The sequence below is a fragment of the Cetorhinus maximus genome, chromosome 4 (assembly GCF_964194155.1).
Source record: "Cetorhinus maximus chromosome 4, sCetMax3.hap1.1, whole genome shotgun sequence".
NCBI classification, from domain to species: domain Eukaryota; kingdom Metazoa; phylum Chordata; class Chondrichthyes; order Lamniformes; family Cetorhinidae; genus Cetorhinus; species Cetorhinus maximus.
The window spans coordinates 3826391-3845165 of record NC_135882.1 but is presented as its reverse complement, the minus strand read 5'-3'; the positions used below and the strand labels follow the sequence as shown (position 1 = coordinate 3845165).

General features: G+C 45.8%; 1 protein-coding gene across 1 annotated transcript in view; it reads left to right on the top strand.

Annotated features, from left to right (window-relative positions):
- The window catches only part of LOC144679446 (angiopoietin-1-like), a 144831-nt gene that overhangs the window by 66465 nt on the left and 59591 nt on the right, over window positions 1–18775 (top strand). Inside the window, exons 2-3 of the mRNA XM_078539830.1 lie at window positions 12264–12419; window positions 15359–15480. Of these exons, the coding sequence (XP_078395956.1) occupies window positions 12264–12419; window positions 15359–15480 (278 nt within the window). The remainder of the gene's footprint in view (window positions 1–12263; window positions 12420–15358; window positions 15481–18775) is intronic.

Below are 18775 nucleotides of genomic sequence, written 5' to 3'. Positions count from 1 at the left end.
GCAACACAGGGTCCTCAAATAATCCCTTCATTAACAGATGCAAAAAGTGATTGGCAAAGGCACCTGAAAAATGACTCCACCCAATGTGAGGCCAGACATATTTAAGTTGTCTGGGAGCAGAGGACATACTCTCCCAAAATTGGACCTTTATCTCTGATCAGGAAACTGGCAGAAAACAGTCTCAAAACTGACGACTGTATCATTTTTTGACTAATCCTTCATAAATCTTTTGGGTAAACATTTAGCAATCACAGTGCTATAATTGGAGTACTGTGTCCAATTCCGGGCACTGCATTTAGGGAAGAATGTCAGAGCTTTGGAGAGGGTGCAGAGGAGATTTACTGTCTTGGTCCCAGGGGTGAGGGACTTCAGTTAATGTGGAGAGATTGGAGAAGCTGGGATTGTTCTCCTTAGAGCAGAGAAGATTTAAGGGAAATTTGAAAGAGGTCTTCAAAATGATTGGTTTTGATCTAGTAAATAAGGAGAAGCTGTTTCCAGGGTTGGTAACCAGAGGACACAGGTTTAAGATAATTGGCAAAAGAGCCAGAAGGGGAGCTGCAGAGAATTTTTTTAGTTTTACACAGCGAGTTGCTGTGATCTGGAATGAGCCGCCTGAAAGCGTGGTCAAAGCAGATTCAATAATAACTTTCAAAAGGGAATTGGATAAATACTTGAAAAGGAACAATTTGCAGGGTAATTGGAAAAGAGCAGAGGATTGGGATTAATTGCAATAATCTAATTGAATGGTGGGACAGGCTTGAGGGCTGAATATCTTATTCCAATTCCTGTGTGATATAAGTGCTATATATACAAATGCAAAAATGTCCAGTTAGGCATCCCCTCACCATGGGTTCTGGCTTTATCAACATGTTGGCATAGCATGAGGGGTCAGACTGCCAATGAAAGACAGAGTTTGGGTCTCTCAGGGAATCAATGGATAGGGGGAATGCGTGAGGAGATGGAGTTGAGGTCAAAAATCAGCCATGATCTTATTGAATGGTGGAGCAGGTGCTTGGGCTGTATGACCTACTCCTGCTCCTATTTCTTTTGTTCCTTGTGCTCTTGCATTATTCTTGATTCTGTCGGAAGATTGTGGGTTCAAGTTCCACTCCAGAGATCTGAGCACAAAATCCAGGCCCTGAAAGAGTGCTGTCAAACATTAAACTAAGGCCCTCTCAGCTGGATGTAGAAGATCCCATGGCTCTAGTTTGGACAAGAGCAGAGGAGTTCTCCTAACCAATATTTATCTCTCAACTAACATCACCAAAAATACAGTTGATTATTGTTGCTGTGTTTCCTACTTTACACCAATGACTACTTCAAAAAAACATAATTGGCTGTAAAACACTTTGGGACATCCCCAGATTGTGAAAAGAGTTATAAAGATCATTGACCGGAAATGTTAACACTGTTTCTCTATAGATATACTAGTCTTTTGCTTTGGGTGGGGTTTGGTGGAGAGGTCCCTAGTACCTGGAAATGTCTCCACCATCAAACACCTTCAGGAGAGAAGGGAGAGAGGAAGAAGATGAAATGGAATCTCCAGCCACAAGTCTTTAGATCCACTTAGAAGTATACTGTGTTCTCATAACTTTAGCCAATGACGTTTTAGTAGGATAGATTTTAGTAACCATCTGATAGAAATGAAAGTTTCTCAGGAACTATTGATTCAGTTCAACAGTTAAATATCTTCAATGCTAGAACCTGTTTGTATCCGTCACTTCACCCCTGATATCTGAAACCTGAGCTCGACTCAGGGACGAGTCATATTGGAGGCACAGTTACGATTAACCCAAGACTGCAGTAAATGTCATAAAACATTAACAATTATCGAGTTCAGAGGCATGGAAAAGCACTAGACTCCTACCTCCGTCTCGTTTTATGGCTGATCCATCAATGTCATCAAACACACTCCCCAGTCATTAATATGACTGAGCTACAAGCTGTCGTTGTAAACTTGGCATGCTCCAGGTGAGGTGTATCACAATGATTGCTCATTAACTGTCAAATCCAGGAGTGGAATTGGAGATGAGATAAAGGCTCAGTTAAGGTGGATTTCATTCAGCTCCTTTCCGCTAATTCTGGGGCCTCGTTCTTTCACTTGCACATTTGCAATTTCCTAATTTCAATCATTTGGATCGAATCAGTGCCAACTAAAATCAGCTAGAGGAAGACTGTGATTAGCTTAAACCATGCGAAAATAATCAATCTTCCAGGTTAGAAATTGGCCCAAAATTACATGGCCAGCGCAAAAGAGATTAATTATGTAAGGAGCTAGGATTTGTACAGCTGCTGGACAAATGCAAAAAAAAAACTTATTTGAAAAAGGATTCCATGGAATAAAACCAAAGAAAGGTTAGAGTTTAATTTTCTAACCCGTTTTTAAACGACCCAGTTATCTCATTTCTAAAGTTCCTTGACAAGTTTAAATATTTTATTGAGAAACTTGAGTGATTTACTGTTGTTAATGTTTACTTTCCATCAGCAACCATCTGTCTAAATTTACGATTAGGATTCAAATAGCACGCAATCATTACCTATTTGTTCCAATGTCGCTTTAACCCAGTTCAACCTAAATTGGAATAGAGACCTTGAGAAGGGAGTTGGATAAATTCCCTGAAGGAGAAAGAAATTTCAGGGATGTGGGGAAGGAGCAGGGGGGGGTGGGACTAATTGGATTGGTCTTGGGAAGGGTTGGAACAGACTTAATAGGCTGAATGGCCTCTTTCTGTGCTGTACTATTGCATGGTTCTAATGCATTGTGTATTCTGAGCTAGAACATTAAGCATGTAGAAATTAAACATGCCTGAGGTAGTCTCTGAACGCAGTGTGTTTCCTTACTGGGTCTTGTTGATAATAAATCTGCGCTGGCTCATATTCATGGTCGGATGTAGGAACCTTTTGCCTCTGACTGATATTAACATTGGGCTCGACGGGAACCCAGGAACAGGAGGAGGCCATTCAGCCTTTTGAAACTGTTCCGCCCTTCAGTTAGATCATGGTTGATCTGTATTCTAACTCCTTTCACCTGTCTTTGCTCCATGTCCCTTCATAGACTTACTCAACAGCTATATATCAATATCAGCCTTGCAAATTCCAAGTGATCTCACATCCACAGTCTTTTGCGGGAGAGAGTTCCAAATTTTCATTATGACCTCGTGTTCTAAATTCCCAAGCCAGGGGAAATATTATCTCAGCATCTAACCTTCCAATGGAGAGATGACCTCTCATTCTTCTAAACTCCAGAGTGGACCAGCCCCGAATGGCCTCCTCCTGCACTGTAAAGATATTGTGGTAGATTGTTGCCTTTTGCATTCAAAGGGCAGAGCATCAGCCGGGCACAGAATAATGTGCAAGGCCCAGACCCACGTTGGACTCAACCCAGCTATTTGTTCCTCATCTTTGTTTTAAATTGAAGGCAAACCTGATGGACCCTGTTAGGTGTTTGTGATGCCTCTGCCCGAACCTCTCTCTCTGCGCTGGGTCCAGGTCAGGCCTTGTGCCCTGGTATTGAAGACAATAATCAGCCCCCCTCTGAATTTGACACAGGTGATTGAGGGATAGCCAGGCAGCCAGGAACTGTCAGAGGAATTGGTTATATCCAATCTATAGTGGAAAGGCAGTGAGTCTGATTAACAGGAGCATCCTAGGCTGAAGGTTTACCAGGCCATTTAGAACAAAGCTGGGGCTAGGGGTGGAGACTGCGGGAAGGCAGGGTGTGGTGTACCAATCGTCTTCCAGCCATTGAACCATCTTTGCAGCAGCAGGGAGGGTGAGGGGCCACCCTCCCATCCAGGGGCCAATTGAGTCACCAAAGTGGCCAATTAAGGTCTCTTCCCACTTCTACTGGCAGTTAACCAGTGGAGGGGGAGCCCCCAGCCATGTGGGGAACCGCCAGGTAAACCCTGAGGGCCACCCAGAAGGCTCTGGGGGTGGGAAGTGCCCTTCCATTCAACCACTCTTCAGTCCACAGAGGGCCTCCTCCTGATGACATTGCCAGACCCTGTAGCTAAGGCATCGCTTGGCCTCACCAATCCCCCTCCCACTCTCACTGGGGCCTGCCTGATTGGCCTCAGTGCCCCCAGGCCCCGCTTACCTGGTGGGTGAGGGCTCACGCTCACCAATGCACCTTCCTCCTACAGGTGTTCCCAGCAATGGCCACTGACCCCCAGTGGCGCTGCTGAGCTGCCAGTCCTCTGATTGGCTGGAAACTCTTGGGGGCGGGACACTGCTCTTAATAGGACCAGCAGCTCCGACCAATTAGGTGATTAACGAGATGTGGCCCTGAGTCACACTGAAATGCAAAGAGGAGTTGCATCACCACACCTCAGATCCAGTTCATCACTAATTTCAGCCCCAATAATTTCTGGTTGATCTCACGAATGTTTTGTTATTTGTGCTTTATGAACCATACCAATTTGAATTAAATAAATTATTAATTAATTAATAATATCACTGGAGGTCATAGATTCAAAATCATTGGAAAAGGTCAAATAGGGAGATGAAGAGGAATGTTTTCACTCAGAGAGTTATCGGGATCGTGTTATAACCCGGTTAGGGACCAGTAGCTTTTAGTTTAAGGTAGACAAAGTTTGAAATCCCAGCTACCCACTAGGAGAATAAAACCACGAGATGCCATGGTTTTAAACAAACAAAATAAACTTTACTATATAGAGCCAGAAAAGTAAAATAATTTACAATATCTATCTTTTTTTTTATTGATGCACGGGATGTGGGTGTCGCTGGCTGGGCCAACATTTATTGCCCATCCCTAATTGCCCTTGAGAACGTGGTGGTGAGCTGCCTTCTAGAACCGCTGCAGTCCATGTGGTGTAGGTACACCCACAGTGCTGTTAGGGAGGGAGTTCCATGAGATTCACAAAGCTGCACTCCCATCTCTAATACCAGCACAATTCCAGCTCTTTCACAAACTGCTAGCTTCGCTAAGCTGGCACTGCCCCAGGATTTCTCCAAACTCCAGTTGCCTGGCTGTACTGAGCTATAAATGCCTTCCAGGGTTTCTTCTGAGCCCTAACCCTTTCCAGCATGGAACCAATGACCTTCTGCCATTCTCGTAGATCCCCAGGACTTCTCTGAGCCCTAACTGTCTGGAGCCTGCTAACAGCTCCCAAGCTTCCCTGTGATCTGCAAACCGCATGAGGTCTAAACTACAACTAACCTCCCCCCCGTCTCCCAGCAAACACACAGATAAATCGAAACCAGGGAACCTTTTTAAGCTTCACCCATCTCCACGAGGACGTAGCCTTTCAGAGTTCACAGGATGCTTTTAAACTAATCTAGTTCTAACTCCCCAAACAAAACATCTCTCTGGATTGAGTTTATTTGTAAGCAGCGTAGACACTGCATCTCCAGTTCTCCAGCCTAGTAAGCCCACCTGTTATTTTAGGGTCTTACCTTTCTAGCTGTTAACGTCACATCAACATGGCCCCAACCTACTAAATGTAATAAACTCCAAGCTGCTTTAGTTGCATTTATCCCATTTTCTACTGTTAAACTTTAATCTTCCCAGAACTAAAAAAATTACCTCTAAAATATTAACATGAACCATGAGCCAAATATTCATCACAATCTGGAATGTTCAACTTGAAAAGTTGGTGGAAGCTGATCACATAAATCATTTCAAAACCTTGTTGGACCATGAATGAGGATGAGAAACTGACAGAGTGACAGACAAAAAGCGGGCCTAAGGAGGACTACTCGTTCAATGAGCTAGCACAGGTAGAATGGGATGAATGGCCTCCTCCTGCACTGTGAGTTTCTGTGATCCGATATATTGTGCATTGTTCCATTCAGTGCCTGTCGCAGCGACACTCTGATCACTTACTCCCTCCCACTGAGCTTCTCAATTATGTGGCAGTATGTCCCTTTCTAACGTTCAGACACTTCCTTGTTTAAAAACATCCCAACACATGTTTTATGGAGAATTTTGGTATTTTACAGGTTGTTCAACTCAAATATAAGATCTGGGGAGGAAGGTAAAAACTTTGCCAGGATTACAGTGCATTCCTGTCTCTTTCAAGACTAGCTCAACCCAGTAATCCCCTCTTTTGTGTGTGAGAGAGATGGGGGAGAGAGAGGGAGACAGGGAGAGAGGGACAGAGAGAGAGAGACAGAGAGAGAGAGAGGAGAGAGGAATACAGAGAGAGAGAGAGAGACAGGCAGAGAGAGCGACAGAGAGAAATGGAAAAAGTGAGAGCGAGAGAGACAAAGAGAGGGATAGAGATAGAGAGAGACAGAGAGAGATAGAATGATTATGCCTGTGCTCACTCTCTGACAATATTATTCCCCTCATCACACTCCCCTCTCCGGTAGAGTTATTCACCTCATCACATTCCCCTCTCCGGTAGAGTTATTCACCTCATCACATTCCCCTCTCCGATAGAGGTATTCACCTCATCACATTCCCCTCTCTTTTCTGGATTCAGTCTCTGCTCTTTTCTGGGCTAATATTCAACGTTGTGAGAGCCCAGTGCATAAGACAATCTCCCAAATGCTTCATTCTCTTGATGCTGGTCTGAAACTTATGTCAAAAGGAAATCTGGAATACAAACAGAAAATGCTGGGAATGCTCAGCAAGTCCGGCTGCTTTTGTGGGAAGAGAAACAGAGTTAACGTTTCAGGTCGACGACATTTCATCAGGACTAGGAAAAGTTTGAAATGTGACAGCTCCAAAGCAAGCACGGAGGCAGGAAAAGGGGAAGTGGTGGGGGGGAAGTAAGTACAAATGGGAAGATCGTGATCCTGTGGAAGACAGGAGAGATTAAATGACGAAAGGGATGATGGTGCAAGGCAAAAGGAGATGGTAGTGGGACAGATAAAGAAACAAGATGGTTCTAGGGGGGATGTAAATGACGATAGGAGAATCATTAACAACAGCTGTTGGTCTTTAGATTGTGAAAGGTGCTATATAAATGCAAGTTCTGTCTTATCTTTTATTCTGTTGGTAGTTTATGGGACATTGAAGGTTCTCTGAAGTCTAAGTTAATAAGTTTAGTTTCATCCTCGGGGCTGAATATCTTTTTCTATGAAGGCCGGGCTTCGACAGGACAACTGCTGACCCCCACATTGCATCTGTAACATGCACCTTTCAAACTCCAACATGAAACCTCCCTGAAAAATCAGGCTGCTTGTTTTGAAGAATGTTTGTTAATGTGTGCGCCAGAAGGAACTCAAAATCATTTGACACAAGCTGGGATTTGCGAAGAGAGAAAAAAAGGAATGAAAGGAAGCATTTATATCTTTGAAAGAAACAGGAGCGATTAAGAGAAAGTGATGACATTACTTTTCAGCTTGATATGTTTATTGGAGAAATAACACACAGTCAGCCAAACACACCTCATCTCACCATCGGCACCCCCCATGGGTCCTCTGAATCAGGCAGTAAAAACAGTTGTGGCTTCCTCCCGTTCGCTAATTGTTTTTTAACATATATATATATAACCTCGCCAATTCTCACTCGTCTTTTCCAGGATTCACTGGGGTAGGTTTTCACTTTGTGCCAATGTGACCCAGCAGGTCACAAGAATAAAACCACCTCCCTCAACCCTGACTCTCCGCTGCCGTTCGGTTCCATTGGTGAACGGCCCCACTAAAACAGCTACTGCCCGGGGGGTGGGTGCGGGAGTGATCTGAGAGTGCCATGCCGTCATTGCCAATCCTGCCCTCAGCTGGTATCACACCCGAGCATTTCACACAGAACCCAGATCGCCGCCCATACTATCACTTCCCGACCCTCTTTGCCACAGGTGCGATGCCGGAGGGCCGGTAAAGTTGTACCGTTGCTTCAGAAGGAATAGCCTGAGTAAACACAGGGCAGTCAACTTAATCTTAGCGGTGGGCAGATTATTGGAGGACGTTCTGACAATCCGATAAATCGTCACTCAGAGGGGCACAGATTCATCAAGAACAGTCGGCATGGATTTGTTAAGGGGAGGTTGCATCGGACTAAACAGAAAATGCTGGAAAAAACTCGGCAGGTCTGGCAGCGCCTGCGGAGAGAGAAACAGAGTTAACGTTTCGAGTCCGTATGACCCTTCAGGTCTCGAAACGTTAACTCTGTTTCTCTCTCCACAGATGCTGCCAGACCTGCTGAGTTTTTTCCCCCAGCATTTCCTGTTTTTGTTTCAGGTTTCCAGCATCTGCAGTATTTTGCTTTTATGCTTGCATCTGACTAACTTTATTGAATTTTTTTGGAGAAGATAAGAAGGTGGGTTGATGAGGGGATGATGAGGGGTTGATGAGGGGTTGATGAGGGTAGCATGTTCAATGTAATCATTTGGATTTTAGCAAGGTTTTTTGACAAGGTCCCACAATGCAAACTGGCCAGGGAAGTAAAAGCCCATGGGATCTAAGGGCAAGTGGCTAGTTGGATCCAAAATTGCCTTAGTGGCAGGAAGCAAAAGATTGTGGTGGACGGGTATTTTCTTGACTACAAGGCTGTTTCCAGTGGGGCTCCACAGGGCACAGTACTGGGTCTTTTATACTTACACAGGGGGCATGATTAAGAAGTTTGCAGATGATCCAGAAATTGACCATGTGCTTGATAATGAAGAAGAAATCTGTGGAGTGCAGGAAGATATCAATGGATTGGTCAGATGGGCAGAAAAATGGCAGTTGGAGAAATGTGAGGTGGTGTGTTTGATGAGGACAAACAAGGCAAGGGAATACTCAATAAATGGGAGGATACTGCCAAGTGTAGAGGAACAGAGTGCATGTGTCCAGGTACTGAGAGCTGTAGAGGAACAGAGTGCATGTGTCCAGGTACTGAGAGCTGTAGAGGAACAGAGTGCATATCTACAGATACTGAGAACTGCAGAGGAATAGAGTGCACGTGGAGGGATACTGAGAACTGTAGAGGAATAGAGTGCACGTGGAGGGATACTGAGAACTGTAGAGGAACAGAGCGCATATCTACAGATCCCTGAAGGCAGCGGGACAGGTACCATCCTTGCTTTAATAGCTGCCGCATAGAATATAAGAGCAGGGAAATTATGCTGGAACCATATAAAACATTAGTTAGACCACAGCTAGAGTACTGTGTACAGTTCTGGTCATCACATTGCAAGACGGCTATGATAGCATTAGAGGGTACAGAGGAGATTTACGAGGATGTTGCCAGGAATGGAGAATTTTAGTGATGAAGAAAGGTTGGATAGGCTGGGATTGTTTTCTTTGGAACAGAGGAGGCTGAGAGGAAATCTAATTGGGGAATTTAAAATTAAGGATCCTGGATAGGTAGGACCTATCTCCCTTATCAGAGAAGTCAATAACCAAGGGCATAAGTTTCAAGGGAAAAGCAGAAGGAATAGGGGGGAGTTAAGGAGAAATTGTTTTTCACTCTGTGGGTGGTGTGATCTGGAACTCACTGGGCAGGATTTTACCGTCAGTGAGCAGGGGGCGGGGCCCACCCGCTGACACATAAAATGACATTGGGTGGAACCCCTGACGTCACCCCGCCCCATATAAATTTTCAGGAAAGCGGGGGCTCAGCAAAATCAGATGCAGGCCCACCGACCTATCAATGGCCACTTGAGGCCATAGACAGGGTCAATTATACAATTAAAGGACCTGCCCGTCCAACCTTAAGGTCAGGAGCCCCGGCGGGGAATAGAGAAAACAGGAAACCTCATCCAGCGGCGGGATGAGGCTTCATGTAGGGTTTTAAAAATTGTAATGAAGTTTTGTTGGAAATTATGAACATGTCCCAACTCATGTGACATTGTCACATGAGGGGACATGTCAGAGAAATTACTTTTCTATTTTTAATATTTTTAAAAGTTGAGGCGATCTCCCTGAGGCAGCACTTAGCCTCAGGGAGATGAATGCGCTCTCTCGTGCGCATGCTGAGTGCTACGCAGTGCGTTTTACGCTGGGCTGGCCCGTGTAAAATGGCAGCGCGCAGCTGATCGCGGGTGGTGATCGTGGGTGGCAATCGGCTCTGTGCCCGCTCCCAAACAGCCTGCCTGCCATAGGAAAAATTCACCCCCCCCTGCGTATCTATGGGTGGAATAATGTCGGGGAGAGAGGGGGGGATCCTTTTCCCTTTTTGGAGGTTGATTTGGGATACTTTATACCGAAGAAACACACTAAAACTATTCTATAAATAGATACCAGGTTTGTTAGGTTCTTTGGGCAGAATTTTACACCCCCATTTCGGTGGGGACAGGGCCATTATAAACCCCGTTGACCACAGCGGGAAGGTAAAATCCTGCCCTTTATGTCCTGTGTCTTATCTGACTATTTACTGAGGACCAGCTTAGGGAACAACAAGATCAGAGCCAGTGAAAGAGAAACTCAATAACTGGATTGGTCGATTGTGCAGTTGCTGCTGGTCCCTGATTGGGAATTGCCAGTTTTTGCAGGGATTGGTTGATTTTGATCAGGAGTGTGTGCCGTGCCAATGCAGCAGCGATTCACTGGAGCTCATCAATAGTGTTGGTTAAGCCAGTGGCCTTTCAAGCTACAGGCCCATATGATTAGCCTGTAGTGAGGTGTGCACAAGGATTCTAGTTGTATGTTAGATTCGATTGCGCTAGCCTTGTTGACATAACATTCTCTCTGGATTTGATTGAATTATCGAATTGTTGAAGATTGAACATAGGGGCTTAGATTGAATTCTACATCCAGAATCACACACAGCCACGATGCTGATCTTTGTGTTTAACCAATTCATAAAGTGTGAACATGTATACAATGATTAGTCAGTCAATCACTTAAAGTTCTTGTCTGAAAATATGCAGTGTCTAATCCACACAACAGGCAAATGAATTCCTTAAGTGAAGTGACATTCTTCCTCTTAACTTCTTTTCCGTGTCATGGTAGAAGGAACTCACATTTATAAAGCAGCTTTAATAACCTCACAGCCTCAAAGCCAATGAAATGCTTTCCAGTGAAAGAAGGCTGTTTTCCAGAGGCAAGTTGCTGCTTTTAAATGTGTGAGCTGCCCCTCCTGTGGGCAGTGGGGTTTAGTTTTATCTTGTCTACAGGCATTTCATTCAGTGTCAGTTGTAGCTCAGTGGGCAGCACTCTCACCTCTGAAGCAGAAGGTGTGGATTCAAGTCCCACTCCAGAGACTTCAGCCTAAAAATCCAGACCGATGCTCCCAGTGCAGTGCTGAGGGAGTGCTGCACAGTCAGAGGCCCCCTGTCTTTCAGATGAGACGTTAAATGGAGCCTTTCTCTGCCCTCTCAGGTGGATGTCAAAGATCCAACGGTTGCTATTTTGGAGAAGAGTGGGGAGGTGTGGGGGAATTCCTCCCAGCGGCCTGGCCAATGTTTATCCCTCAATCTACATCATAGCAACTGATGACCTGCCATGGCTGTTTGTGGGATCTTGCTGTCAACAATCGGGTAGCCACACTCTCTATGGCAACAGTGACTACACTTCAAAAAATACTTCATTGGCTGTAAAGCGCTTTAGGATGTCCTGAGGCAGTGAAAGGCGCTATAGAAATGCAAGTTGGGCCTGAACCTCCTGGTCGGCATGCGGGGGCTGGCCCTGCTCGCCGACGTGTAAAATGGCACGTGGTGACGTCAGGCGTGTGTCATTCCGATCTTCAGTTCGGCGGGCGGGCACCAGAGTCGGCTGTGCACCCGCCGGACTGTCAAAGGCCTGTTAAGGCCATTTAAATAGCAATTAAAATAATAAACTGAGCTGCCCATCCAACCTTAAGGTTGTGGGGGGGTGGGGAGGGGAGGCGAAGAGCCCAGGCGACCTTCGCATTTATCGGGAAACCTCATCCACGGGGCGGGATGAGGTTTCACGAAGGTTTTTAAACTTTAATAAAATTTTTAAATAAAATTCATAGACATGTCCCAGCGTCGCATAAGGGGACATGTCCGAATAATTTTTAAAAGTCTTTTATTGATTTTTTGAGAATGAAATTAAACTCCCTGAGGCGGCTCTGTGCCTCGGGGAGATTTCTGCGCTCCTCCATGCGCAGGCCCCGATTCAGCCTCCTCCCCACCTCCGCCCGCACAGGGAGCGCTCAGCGCTTCTGGGTGCGTGTCATGCCGGGCGGGCCTTAATTGGCCCCGCCCACCGTAAAATGGCGGCGCGCCGCCGATTGTGGGTGGCGATCGGCTACACGCCCGCTCCCGCTCAGCCCCCTCTCTGACGGGGAGAAAATCCTCCCCCCTTGACGTTGCTTGATGTACGTTGTCCAGCGATCGCGCTGGGGTTATTACAGGCAGGGCCCTGGCTCGTTTAGATCTCTAAAAGCTTTTAAAATGACTTTGTTGCAGCTGGAGAATTACATTCAGGAGAGCATGAAGGCGGAGATGGTTCAGATCCAGCAACACGCCGTTCAGAATCACACCGCTACCATTTTGGAAATTGGCACAAGTTTGCTGAGTCAGTCCGCAGAGCAAACACGCCGACTCACAGAGGTGGAAACCCAGGTAAGAGACCCCGTGGGGGTGGCTGGGGGTGGGGTGTGGGTGCAGGGTGGAGGATCAGTCGGCTTCTGCAAGGGGCGCAACAGACAGCCTCATGTTTAAACTGGCCCAGAGTAACACACACACAGTGTCTCCAGCACCTCATTCCAAATTAAATAAAAGCCTTTGAAAAACATTTACTGGCAGGATCACAATACTGAGTGATTCTTGTAAATATGTCTCTGGTATCTTTATCTGGTTACAGCATGTTTTAAGAATTTTGTTTAAATTGGTTTGCAAGAGTGATCAGCCCCATTGGCATGGAAACAAAGATGAAGAAAATGTCAATAAATAGTTTAAGATTGCGGTGATTCTGAAGCCTTTTCCAGTCTTTGTGTCAGTGTCTGTTACTCATCACATTTAGTCGCTTATTTTTGAACTCACACTCACACACCTCACAAACCCACACACACACTCACACCTCACAAACCCACACACACACTCACACACCTCACAAACCCACACACACACTCACACCTCACAAACCCACACACACACTCACACACCTCACAAACCCACACACACACTCACACCTCACAAACCCACACACACACTCACACACCTCACAAACCCACACACACACTCACACACCTCATAAACCCACACACACACTCACACACCTCACAAACCCACACACACACTCACACCTCACAAACCCACACACACACTCACACACCTCACAAACCCACACACACACTCACACACCTCACAAACCCACACACACACTCACACACCTCACAAACCCACACACACACTCACACCTCACAAACCCACACACACACTCACACACCTCACAAACCCACACACACACTCACACACCTCACAAACCCACACACACACTCACACACACACTCACTCACACTTACAAACACACCTCACACACACACACACTCACACACCTCACACACACTCACACACCTCATATTCACACCTCACACACACACACACTCACTCACACACATACTCTCACACACACTCACTCACACTTACAAACACACCTCACACACACTTATACTCACCCACCGCATACTCACACCTCACACACACTCTCACACTCACACTCACTCACACACACACTCACACTTACAAACACACCTCACACACACTCACTCACACTCACACACACACTCACACACCTCACACACACTCACTCACACTCACACACACACTCACACACCTCACACACACTCACTCACACTCACACACACACACACCTCACACATACTCACTCACACTCACACACACACACACACACACTCACACACACTCACTCACACTTACAAACACACCTCACACACACTTATGCCCACACACCTCACACACACACTCACACCCTCACACTCACACACACAATCACTCACACTTACAAACACATCTCACACACTTATACCCACACACCTCACACACACGCTCACACACCTCACACTCACACACTCACACCTCACACACTCACACACCTCACACTCAAAACACACACAGACACACACATGCTCACGCTCACACACTCACACGCACACTCATTCACAACCTCACACTCACACACACTCGCATACACACTCACAGACACACACATATACAGTTGCACACACCCTTGCACACATACGTAAACACGCACACAGGCACACACACATGCCCTCATACACTCACAGACACACAGATTTGTACACGCACACACACACATACAAACACACAGAAACTCACATGCAAACAGTCTCACACACACACACACATCCGTGCATAGTACACAAGCACTTGCACACACAAACTCACTCACACTCACACATGCACACACATAAACACTCACGTGCAAACACACACACACACACCCACACACGTACGTGCATACATACACAAGCACTCACACACACAGACACACACAAACACATTCATACACTCACACATACACACGCCCACACACACTCACACATACACACGTCCACACACACTCACACATACACACGCCCACACACACTCACACATACACACGCCCACACACACTCACACATACACACGTTCACACACATACACACGCCCACACACACTCACACATACACACGCCCACACACACTCACACATACACACGCCCACACACACTCACACATACACACGCCCACACACACTCACACATACACATGCCCACACACACTCACACATACACATGCCCACACACACTCACACATACACACGTCCACACACACTCACACATACACACGCCCACACACACTCACACATACACACGCCCACACACACTCACACATACACACGCCCACACACACTCACACACACACATGCCGTCCCAGCGAGACTTACCAATCAGCTGTTAGTACCCCGGGCTGGTGGGTGTTCCCCATGAGCCACGAATGTGAACACTGGCCGGCACAGGGAAAAATGGAACAATCTGTCCCTTCCTGCTGCTGACACCCATTCCCTTTTACAATAGGGGTCATTGGGCAGCAAGTAGGAGTAGGGGCCCTAACCCAGAGACACCGAGATTAACCCCCACAGTGTCACACCTGGCTAAGACTTGGTAATGCTGTGATGAGTAAGGATAGTAAAAGACATGGAGCCAAGGCAGGTAGATGCAGCAAAGATGCAGATCAACCATGAACTAATTGAATGCCAGAGCAGACTCGAGGGGCTGAATGGCCTTCCCCTGTTCCTGTGTTCCTTGATCAGTTGTCTCAATATTAGAACAGGAATAAATCTCTCCCCTTCCTGGTCCAACTGATGTGAACTACACTAGATAACTCAACGAACAGCAAGACAAAACATTTGGGATCTTGCTGTGTTCTTTGTTTGCTTCAGCTGAATAATTACTTTTATCTGTTTCTGTGAATTAATCACTCATTTTAGAGAGAAAACATATATTTCATGAGAATAATGATTTATAAACGTACATTTAGGTCTTGAACCAAACCTCAAGGCTCGAAATTCAACTTTTGGAAAATTCCTTGTTTACATACAAGTTGGAGAAACAACTCCTTCTTCAGACCAATGAGATCTACAGGTTACATGATAAGAACAGGTAGGTTCAGTTTATTAGATTATATCATTAACATTCCACTGCCTCAATGATAGGGACTAAGCTACTATACAAGGTTCTCACTCTTGCAACAAAGAGCTGAGGTGGGGGTGGGGGTGGGGGGAATCTCACCCTGGGCTGTAGCACAAGAGGGATGATAGCCAATCAGCAGCCCCTGATAATTGGGCAGGCTCCTGATTCGCTAACGCGAGTTTTGCTTTCCCGCCAGGAAAGGCTTCACTCTTCAGATCGAGTGATTGGCAATTGTTTTCTCTGTGAAAAGCCCCGATTTCTTCATCAGAAATTGTTGAGTTGTCTTTGTACAGACCAGGCGATGATTGTGGTCGGTACAGATGGGGCAGGTAGAACTGCCATTGTCAGCTTCCCCTAAAACAAAATATATCCGATATCCGTCTATGTTTTTGCAACTCAGTCTGCAGCAGCTGCCAAAGCACATAGTTAGGACCAATGTTCCCCCTCATTTGTTCTATGGAGTGCACGGAGATTTATTTAAGTGTGTGGGCCCTTTAAATTTTTTTGCATGCCCATGCATGGTAACTTGAGGGGACGGACCTGCACGGGACTTGCCCAGGGTCTGTCGGGTCCCTGCAGAGATGCACAGCTTGCCAGGGACATTAGTTGGGGCTGGAGTGTCGTAAATCTGACCTCATTAGCCATTCAGGAGAAGACAATAGAAGAGAAAAGGCTTCCATTGGATTAGTGGCCTTCACAAACTTCAGGCAGCCCAAAGCATCTGACAGCCAATGAAATACTTTGGAAGTGTAGTCACTATTGTAATGTAGGAAATGCAACAGCCAATTTGTACACAGCAAGATCCCAAAATGAGCAATGTGATCATGTCCAGGTCTTTTGTTTATAGGTATGGGTATGGGATGAATACTGGTGCAGGACAGCAGGGAGAATCTCTCCTTCCCTTTTTCATTAGCACCATGGAATCTTCTACATCCACCTCAGACAGGATCTCAGTTTTACAAATCATCTGAAAGACAGGACCTCTGACTGTACAGCACCCCTTCAGTGCTGCACTGGGAGTGTCGGCTTGGATTTGGGGGTTGAGTTTTTGGAGTGGAACTTGAACCCAGAACCTTCTGAGTCAGAGGAGAACATGCCACCCCCTGAGCCAGGATGGGAAATGCAGTCAGTGGGTAATAAGTGAACCAAGAAAATATAAGGTATGACAAGAGTCCAAGCACCTTTAGTATAGGACATTCAAAGAGTTGACACATTGAAGACTATGGAGAATTTTACTTGGGTATGGGATTGTCCAAGGGGTAATAAACTGGCAACATTATTGGCTATGAACCAGCTATGACATCATTCCCACCAGCACTAACCGGGGTGGTGGGGTTGGTTGTGGTGGGGGGTAGTAGGGGTGCTGCTGGGTGAGATTTCTGTTTCAGTCAGTGTGTTACTTCCCTACGCACACCAGATTCCACCAGTTAAAATCAACCAGTGGTTATATTTTTAGTAGAACCATAGGATCGTAGAACCTTATCACAATGAAGGAGGCCATTCAGCCCATCGTGCCTGTTTTGGCTCTTTGAAAGAGCTGTCTAGTTGCTTCGACTCTCCCTGCTCTTCCCCCCATAGTTCCGTAAATTTTCGCCTTCAAGTATTTATTCCTTTATGAAGATTCTATTGAGTCTCCTTCCGCCACCCTTTCGGGCAATGCATTCCAGATCACTGTGTAATTTTATTTCCCCCTCATCTCTCCCACTAGCTCTCTCGGCAATCACCTTAAATCTGTGTCCTCTGGTCTCCAAACAATCCTTGATCATTTTCAAGAGTTAATGAGATTGGTTAAACAGAATGATGTTGTGTTGCTGGTTTTACATTTCTCCTGGGGGCACTGAGGGAGGGCAAGGGAATTTTCAACCAGTGGTTTTAGAGAAATGGGGCTGGGTGAAGCAGCTTTGGACTGGAAGGCTACTGTGGTTCAGTCTAACTGTGAGTCCAGCTGATTGCTAAACCGACATAGTAAAATTATTTGATTCTGTGGAGATTCAGCTCAAAATGACAAACCTTGACCGTCACTTGCGGAATAGACCCATTGAAGAACCCAGGCCTTTTCAATTCCTTTGTGGCCTGTGTAAGAAGAAGCTCAATGTACAGGCGAGGGAGAAAGGAATAGAAGGATATTCTGATAGGATTGAGATGAAGTGGGGTGGGAGGAGCATCAACACCCCCCAGCATGGACCAGTTGGGCTGAATGGACTGTTTCTCTGCCGGAAATTCTACGTAACTTGTTTCTTTGCATGGGCAGCTCACATTTCCCACCGAAGCACAAATTCCAATGTTTGAAAGTAAAGGAAAAATAAATCTGAACTGAATGACTTGAAGGGAAAACTTTAGCTGGGGCTGAGGCAGTTTTTATTTCTAGAATCCACATGTATAACTCTCCGAATGTTTGATGCTATTAATCAATCTGTGCTTTAAGTTAATGAACACTTCACAAGGGTAACAACACAGGAATGTTTGGCAACAGCACTGTAATATTTCTACTTCCTTAGCGAGTGCCCTCTGGTTACTTCTGTATTAAATACTCGGGACAGAACATCATAACCCCAGCGTGAGTGTGAAGGGAACTGTTTTACAAAGTTATGGCAGTGGTGGAGTTGGACGGGAGTTGGGGCGGGGTGGTGGGGTGGAGGGAAGGGGCGGTGGTGGTGGGGGAAGCAGGAGAGGGAGGAGGTCAGAGAGGTGGGGTTCCCTGGTCTGAGGTGTGAAGCTGATCATTGTTCCTGTTCCAGTGAATGGCTGGGGGAAAGGAGAGCAGAGTTGTGTCACATTCTAGACTTCAGCGGGAGGAGAAACACTTTAATGAAAAATTACCTTCTGAAAATCCCAGTCTTTTGAAAAATTACTCCTTAGTTTCCTCAAAGAAGGAAATATGATATTTCTTAATTAAAGTTGGTTCGCATCCAAGATCACTTAAGCATGTTAGGGCATTATTTTGACAGATGAGAGCTATGCTTACTAATGTCATTTCTAAATTCTGGATTGCTATCAACTTTAAGATGCATTGTTGCTGCAGTATTCAATGTAGCTCTGGAACTTGCCCTGTCCAGCCCTAGTTTTCTTTATCCCCAATGATATATGACTAAAACATATAAAAAAAAGAATGCAGTCACTGAGCATTTAATAGATTTCCCTGCATTTAAAGAAAGACTTACATTTCTCTCCAGCACCTATCACCACCTCAGGAAGTCTCAGGGTGCCGGGCAACGAATGAAATGCTTCTTTGAGCTGTGGTCACTGTTGTAATGTAGGAAATGCG